Source organism: Salminus brasiliensis, chromosome 1, assembly GCF_030463535.1.
Source record: "Salminus brasiliensis chromosome 1, fSalBra1.hap2, whole genome shotgun sequence".
NCBI lineage: Eukaryota > Metazoa > Chordata > Actinopteri > Characiformes > Bryconidae > Salminus > Salminus brasiliensis.
Window position 1 is genome coordinate 51,301,503 of NC_132878.1, and position 15,143 is coordinate 51,316,645.

Consider the following 15,143-nt stretch of genomic DNA (forward strand, 5'->3'; position numbering starts at 1 on the left):
CAAATACAGTACTATGGTACAGGTAATTTTTTAAAACACATCTCCTCCATCTTTTTTCCCCCATTTATTTTGGTTGATATCTATGGAATTACAACAATCAGAAATTGGCCTTCCACCAAATATGACTAAGTATAAGGCATCTAGCAATGCCTTTGTTGGGCTCAGGGACTTTACCAAGGACAGACATGCCACTGTTAGCTGTTTTTTTAAAATCTATATTTTTATATACATTTAAATAGTATGTAAAATTATTATTATAATTGTACTTATTTGTACAAAATTTTAACTGAATACCTCGGGTACTAACAACATATGGCCCTATTTAACTTATTTAACTTGAGCTTTGGCTTCTTAACACTGCTTGGAATTAAAATCATTCATATATGTAATGTATGAGTAACGTACATTATGATTTAAAGTACATATGAGTAGTTAAAATCTCAAACGTGTTTGCACGCTTTGCATTAACACACCACTTTATTATTATTATTATTATTGTTAATGATTGTTCTTAATTTTTTGTAATTCAGTATTTAATCTGTGCCTTTAAAGGTTATGCATGAGCCTTCAAAGGTAAAAACTGTACATATATCTTTGCATAGTTGAAATAAGGAGATTTCAGTACATGGAAGTGATGAACTGTGAACCTCAAACACTGTTTTGTCCTCCTTTAAAATAAAAAAATCAGGCATAACAAAATCAGAGCTGTAAAATGGTCTGGTTCAAAAACTCCAAGGCCGTTACATCACAGTCTTGACTCCCCCAGACTTTACATACACCAGCGTTCTTTCCCTCGTGGTGAAACACGGCGGCCGCTTTGGGAGAATATTATTGCTGATACTTGTGGTCAGTTTTCTGAAACAGTCTTTGTCAAAGTTGTGCATATGTTGCACATCTCCACTAGACAGTGTTGGCTCTTGGATAACTGATCGCTTTGTGAACCCTGGCTTTGCCACTGATGCCACTGATCGGGTATCTGTGCTAAACTAAAAGCTATGCCTAGCCTAGCAGCATTCCAGAAGAAGCTATCCAGGCTAGCCGCATAAAAAGCAGCACCAGACAAATAAATACAGCGTTCTCAATACAATGCTAAAGCGAAAGTTATGACCATGCTAACATTGTGGCTAGACATGTCGGTTCTGTATAAGCCATCGTACCTTGCTGTAAACCAGCCAATCAGAACAGAGGTCATTATTAATCAGCCCACCATAAAAGACAAATCAATTCGTTCTGTGGCCGAATCGAAACTGCATCTGGGCGTTAATTGCTGTGACTAAAATCACAGGCTTTCTATGTAGACATCAGACAACACTTCAGAGTACTGACTGAATTCACTCTCTGCCACACTTTAACAATGTCTTTTAAACCCTTATATGAATGTATATTGAAGGAGTGCAATATACAGAAGGCCTGCACCAGACAGGCTGTGACCTGCTTGTGAGCGTGTCCGAGGGAAAACTCTTCTATCTGGGCTACGACGCTCCACGCTCTCCCTCATTTATTTATGCTCCTCCTAACTAACCCACATAGCCAAGAAGTGTATGCAGGAGAGGATGTATTATTGACCTGCATGTGTGTGCTAACGTGACCACGCATACACATTCCTCAGCAGGAGGCTGAACTGCAGACAAAACCTGATTTATTATTAATACAACTGTCAGACATGCTCACTTGTACATCCTCTTGCAGACTGGAAGAGCGTGGAGATGATGATATAGCCTGTTATTAATTTAACGCAGGCTACGCATGTTTACACACTGTGCCTACACGGCGTGTCACCCATTCACATAAGCACGCACAATCTCTTACTCAACAGGCAAAAGATCCAATAAAGATATTGCAATTAAGAAATACAATGATTTCATCATTTTCAAAAGAAAATCAAACAAACAAAGGGGGAACAAACACACTCCCAACATTTGACCAACAACAGCATGCTTTATTTTGGCCAAAAGAATCCCACAAATGCCTAATTTCTTCGTTAATAAGCATCGTTTAACATACAACCCACCTTCAGTTGCTTTTGGAGATGCTAGAACTACACATGACAAAGTATGACTGTCCTTTTCATGTATTTATCTAATAACTGCCAACTGCTGGGGCACGACTGATCAGTCATCTTGGTTGTTGCCATGTTGATGGCAGATTCTAATCCTTTGTGCATAATCCAATCACGTGTGTCTGCAACATCCCTAAATGGAACATCATTTGAAGGATAGCAGAATATGAACAAATTGCATATAAATACCTTTAGTCAGAAGAGATTAGATTTATTAGATTACAGCGAGTTGTATAAAGACTGATGGCCTTTCTGATATGCTCTCTGTATTGTCCTGTAGGGTCAAATCACTCTTATGGATGCTCCAGTGTTCAAAGCCATCCAACCTGAGGTGAGTACACCCAAACCAGCGCACACCTCTCATGCTTTACTGCGTCTGTGTTAGACTCTTTTTTTTTTTTATTTTTTTTTATTCACACTGGTTACTTACTGTTCAGTAATCCTCTGGAGTCTAAGAGTGTTTTCTTGATTTTTGCATATCTTCTCAAATTTGCCTTGCGTATAAAATAATACTCATGTTTTATATCAAGACGTTTAGAACGATCTCCGCTCTCTGTAATGCTCTATAACGAATCATCCCATGTGACCTAGAGCACTGTGTGACAAGATGCTGACCCTAAATCAGATTATCAGAAATTAAAATTAGATTTTATAAATACCTCATGTTTCCTGTAAAATGCGGTTTTAGCAGAGTCTTAACTTCACAGAGAAACAGATGAGCGGCAGAGGCTTGACCCACAAATACACCCAGGTAGACCGGGCGAGAGGCAGAGAGGAGTATCTTGACTAGTATTCACAGCCTCTTAGATGTGAGTCACGTGCAACCTGGCAGCCTGGCATAGAAATGTAGAGAAACCTCGCATTTGTAGACTCCAGAGGGTTAGAAAGAAAGGAGTTAAACACAAGCAGCACTTACTGAAATGAAATCTTGACTTAAGCTTGGTTAAAAGTGTAGGTTAGGATGTGGCGTCCTGTTTACCGTTGACCCTACGTCCACACGTTCCCGCTAAAAGTGTCTCTGCAATGAGTTTTTGAGAGAAAGAGGGTTTTTGAGTTTTCTCTTGCTGACCAGTAGGGGGCAGTAAGTCCACTCATCTTTCACAGATTTTCTCCTTTCACGTGGCTGCTGTTTGGCTGAGAGCTCAAACAGGAAAAACTAGCCTCACCACACACACCTATAACCAGTTAGGTGTCAATTCAGTGAGTGATTTATAGTGAGTGCGAATGACGGACAGTTTTCCAGCTTATGTTTTGGGTGGATGAGACATGGTGAGATGCCTTTTATAATATGAACCCAGCCGCACACACACACACACGCACACTCTTTTACCCTCACCTCTGAATATTGACAGACAGAGCCGTTACTTTTAAAGCAGCTGTAAAGTTCTAGTCTAGGCTGTCTGATATCTTTGCGTGCTTGTAAAGCCCTCTTCTCAGTTGTAGTGAGCATCTGGCTAGTACACGCACGCACAGTTTGGCTTGGCTTCTGCTTCTTGATGGCAACTTGAAGGCTTTTCTCTTTTCTCTGAGCAATTTATGGACACAAACATGTCTGCCTATGCTCCCTCTGTAAAGCGGAGGCCTTCAGCAGCATCAGCTGAGATTTATGAGCCATTTGATGAGCTTATCCCACACTGAATCCCAGTGTAGCATACTGGATCTTTTGCTTTTTACGACTGCTGACAAAACCAGGGAGAGAGGGACTAGATATAATCCTACAGAAAGATGCAGGGAGGGAACAGAAAAACAGAAGAAAATACAACATGCCTGAGATGTTGTTTATATCTGTTGGTTTATTAGAGCCATTATAGATGTCTTCTTATACAGTGATGGCTGTCATTTGCATAATGGCTTGACCTCTTGTAATCCGACATGTGATTTTCATGATTGATTAAACAGCCATATGAGGGCTGATTATTTTGGCAGACTGTGTGCAGTCTAAGCTCTTGCAGGGATGTGTTCCCCCTCTGCGGCAGAACTGGACGTTTTTTTGGATGGCTTGGGTGTGCTTCGTAGCTTGAAACTCAAACGTAGCATCTTGGAGCTTCGTGGAAATGACGCGCACGTATTCACAGCACACAGCACATTTTCAAGCCTCCTGCAGAGGCTTTAAAAAAGTAGAACCATGGGATATAATAATGGAGAATAAATTATTTCTGGCTACTCACTGAAGTTGTTTATGTCTTGGCAGTCTGTGTTGAAAAGGGGACGTTTAGTTCCTCAAAGATTTCGCCAGAATCCTGGAAAATCCCTCCAAAATGTTTGGAGAGGAGAAGGAACAAAGGACAAATGGGACAGTGGGAAAGATATTACTAGACTAGAAAAGGCCTAGACTGAGCAAAGATCAAACACTCCTAATCCAGTCTTTCCAACGCTAGAGATCGGACACACCCTTGCACTTGCACCGGCGATTATGTGGCTTTTTGCTTCTCTTTCCCTCTATGAAGTTCCGACTGGAAAGAAAAAGATAAACCAAGCAGCTTAAAATCAAGGTTTGGGGTCTGACGCTTGCTTCTTTCTTTAGCACTGAAGCTACAAGGCTAATGTAACTGGAAGTGAAATTGTTACTTCAATACAATATTCTGTGAAAAACAAACAAAAAAGAGACTAGAACTATAATAAGGATGATCTTTAGTTATACCACATAACACCTTCTGATAGTTTACAAAGTGCTTTAGAGTGTAGAATACATAATCAGAAATCTGAACTAGCTAATCACACAGGGTAGTATGTTAATAAGTGGGGAAAATTACAGAATTCTATTAAAAAAAAATTGTTGTGGGCGAGATTAGGTGAATTTGAATGTCAGTATTATTATTTTTCTCATTATTGCCCAGCCCTAGATTGAACCTAATCACCATGTCCTTTGTCCTGAGACCTCCACCCGACTGTGATTGGTTATAATCACTGCGTCATTTATACAGGATATACATATGGGACCTGCCCCTAGACTATAATTGGTGGTGATACCTACAAGATTTCTTCTAAGACCCCCTCCCCCACCACTGTAAATGGTACTAATTACTTTAATTTGTTCTAAGACCTTCCCCTAGACTATAATTGGTTGTAATCACTATATGATTTATTCTGAGACCTCCCCCTGACTGTGATTGGTCGCAATAATTGCGTCATTTGTTCAGAGACCTTTTTTTTGTGACTGTGATTTGCTCCTAGACACTCCATAGTTTATTGTGAGACAGCCCACTTCATTAATCATAATGTGAATAATCAAAATCATTGACCTCCCCCTTTACTGTGATTGGTTGCAATCACCATGTGATTTCTTCTAAAATCTCCCCCTGACTGTGATTGGTCCTAATCAATCACATTGTTTATTCTGAGACATCCCACTTTACTGTGATTGGTCCTAATCAATCACATTGTTTATTCTGAGACATCCCACTTTACTGTGATTGGTCCTAATCAATCACATTGTTTATTCTGAGACATCCCACTTTACTGTGATCCTAATCACTGGGTCACTGTGTCCGCAAACACATGGCAGGCCTATTAGAGATGAACTCGGTAGCCTGAGGCGTGTGTGCAATTTAGACATGCACTTGGATAGTGCTAATTCATAGATATAGGTTTGTCACTCATTAGCTACATTACCTTCGTAGCTCTAGTATAAAACAAAGAATGAGCAGCCAAGGCATGTTGGGTGTCTGAAGTTACAAACATGCTAGGGAGAGGTGTGTGGCAGGGGGTGAAATGTTATGCTATGACCCCAGACATGGACTTGTTAGCTGTCCTGGTGATTGCTGTCCTGTTGTGTCTGCTAGCCGAAGACTTTCATGTCTTCTCTTGCCTCAGAGTACAAGGCCCGCATGATCTCATGGTGTGGCACTGTAGTTGCACTGAAACCGCTTACTTAATGAAAACGTCCTTATGAATGCCATCTGGTCTGGGTGCCAAACAGTAAAGATGAGAGTTTACGTCAAGCTTACATTTAAGCAGGCCCAGCAGGCACGAGTTCTGTACCCTGAAGCTGTGCTTTTACTGTCCTGTTTATGAACACGCAGACTCTTACAGAGCCGCCCAGGGCAGGATGGAAACACATTCTGCCGTTTTGATCCTAATAATCCCCATGATATCAGGGAACTGGCAGTCTTTTCTCTTTTCATGTTATTTTTTCTGTATCGCAGTTATAGGCTAATGACGTATTGTATCTTTTAATATCTGAAATAAATCTGAACGTGTGTGATGAAGTAGTCTGTTATGAATCAGACTCCGTCTCTAAGGAGCTTCATAAAACGCATGGTAACAGACATAGTTACAGACAGAAAGCGTCCTCTGAATTTTTCTTTCTAAAGGTGACAATTCCAGAGTCCATTTCTGAACCCAGGGTTTTAAAGCAAAGACTTTGGGTGTGCGAGTGTGTTCAGAAATTGCATTCAGTCTTAGAGATATTAAAAGCAATAGATGTCCTTCTGGTTTGAGGATTGCTGAAATGCACTGCAATTGGGGAAAAAACACTCCAATAGACTGTATACAGTCTGACTTTGGACAAAAGAAACTCTAGTTTACTGTATTTTTTAAACTATTTAAGTACCAATGCACTTACGCCATTAGTCACTAATAGTGGTTGTTTTCATTCTTTTCCAATTCACTCAAATTGTAAATAGCAGGATAGCAGAATTAGATAACGCCACTTGACAACCAAAATCAGACGTTAGACACTCCATCCCGACTGAAGTGCCACCAGTAAGTGCTATACCAATAAGAGTCCCTGAACTAAATTCCAAATGCTGCACTCACTTACACTACATGTCCAGAGGTTTGTGGGTTCTTGCTAATCAAACATTTCTTCTGAAATTGATCCCCCCCCCCTTCCTATTAATGAAGATTTTAATCAGAGGTTTGTTCCCATTTGCAGTCAACCATCTCCTTTAGAAGGGCTTTATTTTTCTAGATATTGAAACCTAGCACTTGGTGTTGGGCAAGTTGACCTTAGCCTCGTGTTCGGCTGCTTCGGTGACTCATTCTGCTTTTCTATGCACATTAACCAAGCACACCTGCGTCAGCAATGGGTGCACTTTAAAGCAACATTATGTAGCAATTTTATCTTTCAAATAGCAGCTGCAAAGTCATCTTGATGCTCCGCTGACCTGTAATGGGGACAGTAACGCTGCTGTCGTTGCTACTCCTGGCTCAGCACAGTGATGAATGCACAATGTAACTTCAGAGAACTGAGTAACAGTTTGTAATATTCTATATTCAATACATCATGTTTGTGTAAAATTCAGTAATATTACTCTTCCAAGTCAGTCCACAAGCTTCTTTCACTTTTGTTCTGTATCTCTGAGTGTAAAATGCATGAGGGGTAACTGGTTCAAAGCATGATTAGTCTTTACTGCAGAGGAAGAAGAAACAAAAAAACAAAATACCAATTCTCCATAATGCTGCTATAAAGTAGCTGAAATGACCATGTCTGAATGTCTGAATATTTTTGGACTTATATTTTGCCATGAAAAGTGTTTTTGGCAGTTTCTACAATAATAGTTATACAAATGTATCTTCTGATTTGAAGTTATGGCAATAAATTAATCACAGAATTTAATTAATCTTTGGTCTTATTTTGTAGATTTATGAAAAGATTATTTGATGATTATTATTTTTTGATTACTTTGTTGGTGTCGTCCACAACATTTGGTCTCCGTTATTGTATCTGCCCAGGAATCTCATTTTAGGGCCTCTTCTGTACTTTGTTATGGAGAAACCTTGAACTTTTTGCCTCCGAAAGGTCATCTGGCTGCTATGCATGGAATGGAAAACCAGTAAAAAAGAAGAGTGAGAGAAAGTGGAGAAGACAGAGATTTGTTGGATGTGAAGAGATGGGATTTATTGGACTGAGTCTGGTTTTTGTTATGCTGTTAATGTGTGGCCTGAATGTGTGCTCAGTGGGGCTCCTGGTGTGCAGCTTTGATGGCATTAAAACCACCATTCATACACACATTTGTGCACACTTGCGTACACAAGCACATCATGTGAACTAGGTTTAACACTAACTGTAAATCAGAAATGAGTTTGTGCTGAACAGCTTCATGTTTTTGAACAGCTCTATGCACTATGCACTTGTGCAATATCTATGCACTTGTGCTCGACCTCTTCTGATATTTGCTCTGTATACGGTTTTTTTTTTTTTACTGTTAGAATTATCCTATGGCAGGTAAAGTGAGCATTGATCATGTTATTACAGTGGCACTTGTCAAGGGGTGAGAGATGGTCAGTTCTTGAAGGAGATTGTTGGAAGATTGTGTTTGAGGCAAGAAAAATGGTAGAGTGTAAGAATTCAAGCCACTTAGTCAAGACCCGAATTGTGATGGCTAGACGACAGAGCATCTAAAAAAACATCAGGCAGGTCTTGGCACTGGTAGTACATAAGAAAAGTGCAGTAAAGGACAACCAATGAACTGGCGACAGGGTCATGGTGCTCAAAGCTCTCTGATGCAATCCATGAGGGCCCCACCTCACGACGTCTAGGATTTAAAGGATCTGCTTTTAGTATTTTGGTACCAGATATTGCAGATATCATATCTTCGACTTGTGGAGTTCTTGTCTCAACAGGTCAGAGGTGTTTTGGCGGCTCGAGAGGGACCTACACACATTAGCGAGGCTGATCGGTGTAGGTCATAGATGATACACACAACCTACAGTTTGTCCCTTTGCAAACATTAATTAGTGGCCTTTCAGCCCATGTTGATCCAGTAATCGTTTCACAGTTTTTTTGTTCTTGGGTTGATCTGCACATTTCGGCCCAACGCTTGTTCATCTCTGGGACACAGAACCTGTCTTCTTCCTGAGCAGTATGATGGCTGGGCATTGCCATCTTGTTTGTACTTGCGTATAATTGTTTGTACAGATGAACGTGGCAACTTCAGGCACCTGGAAATTGCACCCAAGGATGAGCCAGACTTGTGCAAGTCCACAATTCTCTTCCTGATATCTTGTCTGATTTCCTTCCACTTTCCCATGATGTTACACAAAGCAGCAGTGTGTTTCAGGAGTGCCTTAAAATACATCCACAGGTGTGTCTCTAATTAACTCAGATGTTGCCAATAAATCAGAAGCTTCTAGAGACATGATGTCATCATATGGGCGGTCCCAAACTGTTTAAAGGCACAGTAATCTTAGTGTATTAAAACCGTTGAATTTGAAGAAAGTAATAAAAATTGCCTTAAAAAAATCCCTCTTTCATTATTCTGGCATTTAGAGAATAGAAATAATTGTGGTAATCCTAATTGACCTAAAACAGGAAAAGTTTATTCTGACTTCATGTCAGACAGTGAGGAAAGAAAGCTTGTGTGTCTTTTAATAAAGTCAGTGTAAACTTCTGGTTTCAACTGTAGAAATAAAATGACATAGCTTTACTGATCCTAGAAGTTGTTAGGCAGTGTTTGGTAGCAGTGCTCCATTTTCATGTCCGTATCGTGTCCCAGTTTTAAAAAAGGGACAAGTAGAGGAAAGCTCTCGCTTCCGTAGTGTGGCAGCTGCTTAACAGAACAGTCTTCCAGCATGTTATATAAGCGACATTCTGCCCTGTAGATGTAGGTCTTATTTCTCTTAACCCTTGTTGTTAATGTTGAACCTGGAAATACAGGCTTAACCTCGACACCCTTGTTGCATAAAAGCTACATTGTGCTGTTAAGTGATCTGAAATAGACCTTCTTATGTGGTTTTGGACAGTGTATGACTTCTGTGTTTTCAGCAGTTTTTGCGTCAAGGTGCTACACGTGGTATTTAGCTTTTGGCCATTAACTTCTCAGTAACTCGTTTGTTAAAACTGATAAAAGCTAACGGATATAAAACTGACAGCCCCTTTGTATGTATCTGCCTTTCTCTCTCCCTATATCACCCTCTTTCACTCTCTTTCTCTCACACTCTAATGCCAAGCAGCTGCAGTTCCTTGTTGTCGTAACTGGGGATTGATGGGAGCCATTGTTTTCTCTGCATGGTTACGATACACAGTCAGAACCGCATTAAGCCCTGGCTCAGCTGTGTTTCTCTGACTCACTGGGAGCACCGTTTCATGGTTATAGGGGACACGTAATGTAGTGAGGAATGCAGCGGGGGGCTCACTGGAGCCCACTACACACACGCACGCTCTCATGAGGGCTCCTCCAAGCTTAGAGCAACAGCAGGAACATGGCACTGTGCCTACAGGCTCATACAAGTCAGCGCAACAAGCTACTGCTCTGTGCCCTGTCCCGAGTGCTTAAACGGCCCTGCTATTACAGCCTAATGGTGCTACAATAAAGGCTGATCGACACAGTTGCTAGCATGACTGGCCACTCCATCGATGCAGTGTAAAGTTACGGTTGGAAACCGTATCCAAGTGGCACTGCAGAACGGAAAGTGGTACTGGAACCTGGTGCGTTGTCTGTGTATTTTGTTTATTTATATATATATATATATATATATATATATATATATATTATTTATGTATTTATTTATTTATTTTCTGTCTCTTATTGACTATGTGCTGCTCTGTTAGTCCTCCATGTGTGTTAAATACAGCAAGTAGTGTTAAATGAGGAATCAGTCTAATAATACAGTGAGTTTCTAACAACTGGAGTGTATGAGCTGTGCTGTTTCTCTTTGGGCTGCCTTGGAAACTCATCGAGAGACAGAAATGGCCTGGAGCATGAATTCACTGTACATCGCTTCTGGGAATAACATTCAGTTCTCAGATTTATAAGCTTTAGGTCATTTTCAGGCATAGACATAGATGAAGACATGCACACAGCTGCAGCGCGTAGCAGTGCTAGTGCTGGACAATGTGTCATCCATACTTGTATATAGCACTCTATGAAATAATGATAATTTTTTTGCCCATATTTAATTTTTTTTTCTTTGTTTTCAGGTTTGTAAAGTTATATTTTAATATTCTTTTACTTATTAATTTGTGAGACGAATAACAAAAGCAGTAGTGAAACAACGTTTACATGGTTTTTATATGAGAAGTGAAATATCGTATTGCAGTGAGGTGAAGTAGCATCAAGAAAAGCAGTCCCTTTTACTATGCTCTTTCATAATTCAATTAGGCTAAATCCCATCATTTTGGTCATATGCGACACGGCTGTGTTTTCTGCGTTGCAGTGTGAACGGCAAAAACACACTGAATCTGACGTCTTCTGTTCTGATTTGGGCCACTCTCGTATGTGGATTTGCAGTACGATACATGTCTGATCCGTGACTATGTCTGACTGTCTGAACATGCTTTTACGTCTATCCAACTCAACATTTATTGAGGAGAAGGGAAAATGGACCACGGATAACAGTGCGGGAGGTTTTCAGTAGCAGGATAGAGAAGTAACAGACCTTATAATATATTTGGGGTGAGGTCTCTGTTCAAACTAAATCAGAAGGCAGATCTCATAACCACTCCATGTTTAAAGACATTGCTAAAGAAATGGTTGAAGGAAGGAAATGAAGGAAAATGAGCTTATAAACAAAGTGTTTCTGCTACATACACACATACATATAGCCAAAAGTATTCGCTCGCCTGCCTTCGCACGCATTTAAATTTGAGTGACATCCCATTCTTAATCTATAGTGTTTAATATGATGTCTGGCCACCCTTTGCAGCTACAACAGCTTTAACCCACAAGGTTTAGGAGTTTAGTGTTTATGGGAATGTTTGACCATTCTTCCAGAAGCACATTTGTGAGGTCAGACACTGATGTTGGACCAGAAGGCCTGGCTCTCAGTCTCCACTCTAATTCATCCCAAAGGTGATCTATCAGGTTGAGGGCCAGTCAAGTTCATAAGGCCTGGATGCAGCTGTTCTGTTACAAGACCACTGACGGTTGACTGTGGAATATTTAGTAGCGAGGAAATATCACTGGACTTGTTGCACAGGTGGCATCCTATCACAGTACCACGCTGGAATTTACTGAGCTCCTGAGAGTGACCCTTTCTTTCACAAATGTTAGTAGAAGCAGACTGCATGCCTGGATGCTTGGTTTTATACACCTGTGGCCATGGAATAGATTTGAACATGTGAATTCAATGATTTGGATGGGTGAGTGAATACGTTTGGCAATATAGTGTATATTTATTATGAATTACTGCCATCACAGCTTCAAAAAATGACTGTGCAAAAGTCTTTTGAATTGAAACAATGCATTCAGAATATGAAATAGAGAGGGGAAAAGAGAGAAAGGTAGATTAAACTAGCTAATATTTAAGTTAGAGAGGTTTTTCAGTTGACAAGACCATTTGTCATGTTACGGAAAACCTGTCACACACCAGCCCCCCCACGCCACATCTAAAAATTGAAAACCAGTGTTGATAATGGAAGCATGCACACTGGCACCACACATTTTGACATTAAATTAAAGCCATATCGAGACCACAGAAAGCCACAGTAGAGACAAATGTACTCCTTTGGTGAACAAACTAATGCCACCTCAGCTAACTCTATCATCCTAGCCCTGTACAGATCGTATCTTTCAGCTTGAAATCAGCCGAGGTTTGCCAACGCTGTAGATCCTAGAGGAAATATGGACGAGGTTCTCCCAAAAAAAAGAAAAAAAAAAGAAACCCATGCAAACTGAAGAAATGGACGCGGCCGAATAACATGCCCTTTTTACAGTGAGCTGGAACACATTCACCATGATGAGGCCAGCTGTCAGCCACTGGAACTCCCTGAACTCCGTAAAGCAATGCTCTTGTGCGCATGCTCGTCAGTGTAGGAGCGTGATCCGTTCAGAAACATGTCGGATATTGGTAAGAAAAAAAAAAAAAAAAAAAAAAAAAAGCTTACAGATGACCTGTTTGGTGAGAAAATCAGATTTAAGCCACTTCATTCCATGTGTGAACACAGCCTAAGTAGCAGGCTAAAGATTAGCACTGACTGGGAGAGCTCCGGCATGAAGCCACATACATTAGCAGAATTACACACGTTTTTAATGGGTTCCACTTGCTTTTACTTTTGGAGTTTAAGAGGTAGAAACCTGAAACACGTCCTACAAAACCACAGCCGTGAAGTATAATTGAGCCTCCTGCACCTTGACTTATGACATTGGTGTTTTACTCGTAAGAGAAAATAGCCCTGTCAAACTTCCATGTATTAGTTTTCACTCCTTTCCACAAATCCATTCATGTTCTCTATGCTGTGGAAATCATATGGCCCTGGGTATACCAGTATGGGTGTCACACAGTGATATGGTTTGAGATTTGTGCTTAAGTGGTTGGTCTACACATGGATTAATTTTGTAGATAAACTGCAGTGTATCTCACTCAGTGCTTCAGCTTGTCAGAACGCGTATGAACGGGCCTATTGTGTTTTCTGCCTGGAGATCTGGATTCTGTCTGGCTAATGTTTACAATACTGTGTAAGATTTCCTCCTGTTTAATTTTAAGAAAACACAACAGAGCGGAACAAGCTGTGACGGGTTTATAAGGCATTCTTTTAGCATAAAGTAGCAACACTCTTTCATTACAAGGCTGTTACTGCAAACTTAAATATCATGAAATGCTCCGAAATATTTGGCAAAGCTGCCGTGTTAAAACTAAGCAGCCTGTTGCTCTGTATGTATTTAGCAAGAGTTTGTTACTTCTTGTTTATTGGGGGTTATGAGTTTATGGAACAGGTGGGCTCAGGGTAATGAGGACTGGCCTTCATAACTGTTACGGAACATAGGAAAATAAGAATTTTGAGCTGGCAAAGCCAATAGACTTTTCACCTTAAAAAGACTCATCCATTACCCTCTCCTATCCTTTTTTTTCAACCACATAACACACTTTAAACCTGATTTTTCCTACTGCATTTGTCTCTGTGCTTTCCCTAAAGCCTCCTCCAAGCTTCTTCCTGCCTGTCTTTTCCGTGATAAGTTGCATTGTGTGGATTGGTGTTCGTTCTCCAGTTTTCCAGAGCCAGAGACTCTTTGATGGGTCTATTTTAAATCATCTCCTCTTTTATTACAAGCCAAATCCAACTTACCTTCCGGTAGCCTATACTGTACATGAATTCCCCCCGCTGTTCTACTCGTGAGCCCTGTCCCAGTTTGACCTGCTCACAGCGCTTTTGTCTCGGCCTGGAAAAGTGGAAAAGTGATCACTGCTAACTTGGGATGGATGAGCATCTGTTATATATATGGATGTATCGGTTTCTGTGTGATCTTCATGTATATTGTGCTTGTCGGCAAGTGAGGGAAGAGATGAGGAGTAATGGCATTGTTTGGAATACATTGATATGTAGTTTGTGGGCCAGCAATAATAACCGAAAAACATTTGTTGTGGATGTTCTACCACATTCTCACAATTTGATTGCCATATGAAGTTAGATTAAAATTGGGGACGTCCCGATTTGATCCATTTAAGGCATTTAGCAGACACTCTTATCCAGAGCGACTTATAAAAGTGCTTTGCTATTTACCCAAGAAAAACCTCAGCTAGTTTGAATAGGCTAAAAATTGAAAGATACCTCTAAGTCTAATCCATTGGACCAGGGTCAGGGTGCATCCAGACATGCTATAAATGCGTGGATTATCAGTCACTTTTAAATGAATCCATGTCAGATGTTTTGGGTTCATCCGGCACCATAAACTGTCTCTCTTTGTAGACTCCCTGCTGTGTAATGTGTTTTAGATGAGACTAAATATGCTTGTGAACAGAACCACAGGCTGTTTGACTTTTGGATATGCATGCGTGTTTGCTATGTTGTTGTGGTTATTGATGACCGCAGTGTTGTGTAATGGTGTAATGGATTTCTGTGGCAAAGCTGCTCTGAATGGAGCGGAGAGGTCGAGAGGATGGGGTCAGCAGTTGTTTTTATAACCCTTAGTGTAAAATACAATCGTGCTGTGGAGTGAATCCTCTGCAGTCTGTATTTTACACAGTGTTTTCAAGAGAGACCAACAGCGTAAGCATACAAACAGCCGTGCAGTCGATACGGTTATGGCATCAGCAAGTAAGAAAAGCAGTGTGGCTATGCGCAGTGTAAGCTAAGCATCAGGATTTTGACATCATGTGAATCTGGCATCTTCTAACGTGTACTTGGTTTCATGAACATAACCATAAGATCATTCAAAAATCCACAGCAATTGCAGTCATGATGCCGTCATGTCAGCATGGTCCA

The 15,143-nt window shown here is 40.5% G+C and overlaps 1 protein-coding gene across 4 annotated transcripts in view; it reads left to right on the plus strand.

Annotated features, from left to right (window-relative positions):
• The window catches only part of ralgps2 (Ral GEF with PH domain and SH3 binding motif 2), a 134,326-nt gene that overhangs the window by 39,679 nt on the left and 79,504 nt on the right, over positions 1 to 15,143 (plus strand). For all 4 annotated transcript variants that reach the window (XM_072682021.1, XM_072682042.1, XM_072682029.1 and 1 more), the window contains exon 5: positions 2,340 to 2,390. In XM_072682021.1, the coding sequence (XP_072538122.1) occupies positions 2,340 to 2,390 (51 nt within the window). The remainder of the gene's footprint in view (positions 1 to 2,339; positions 2,391 to 15,143) is intronic.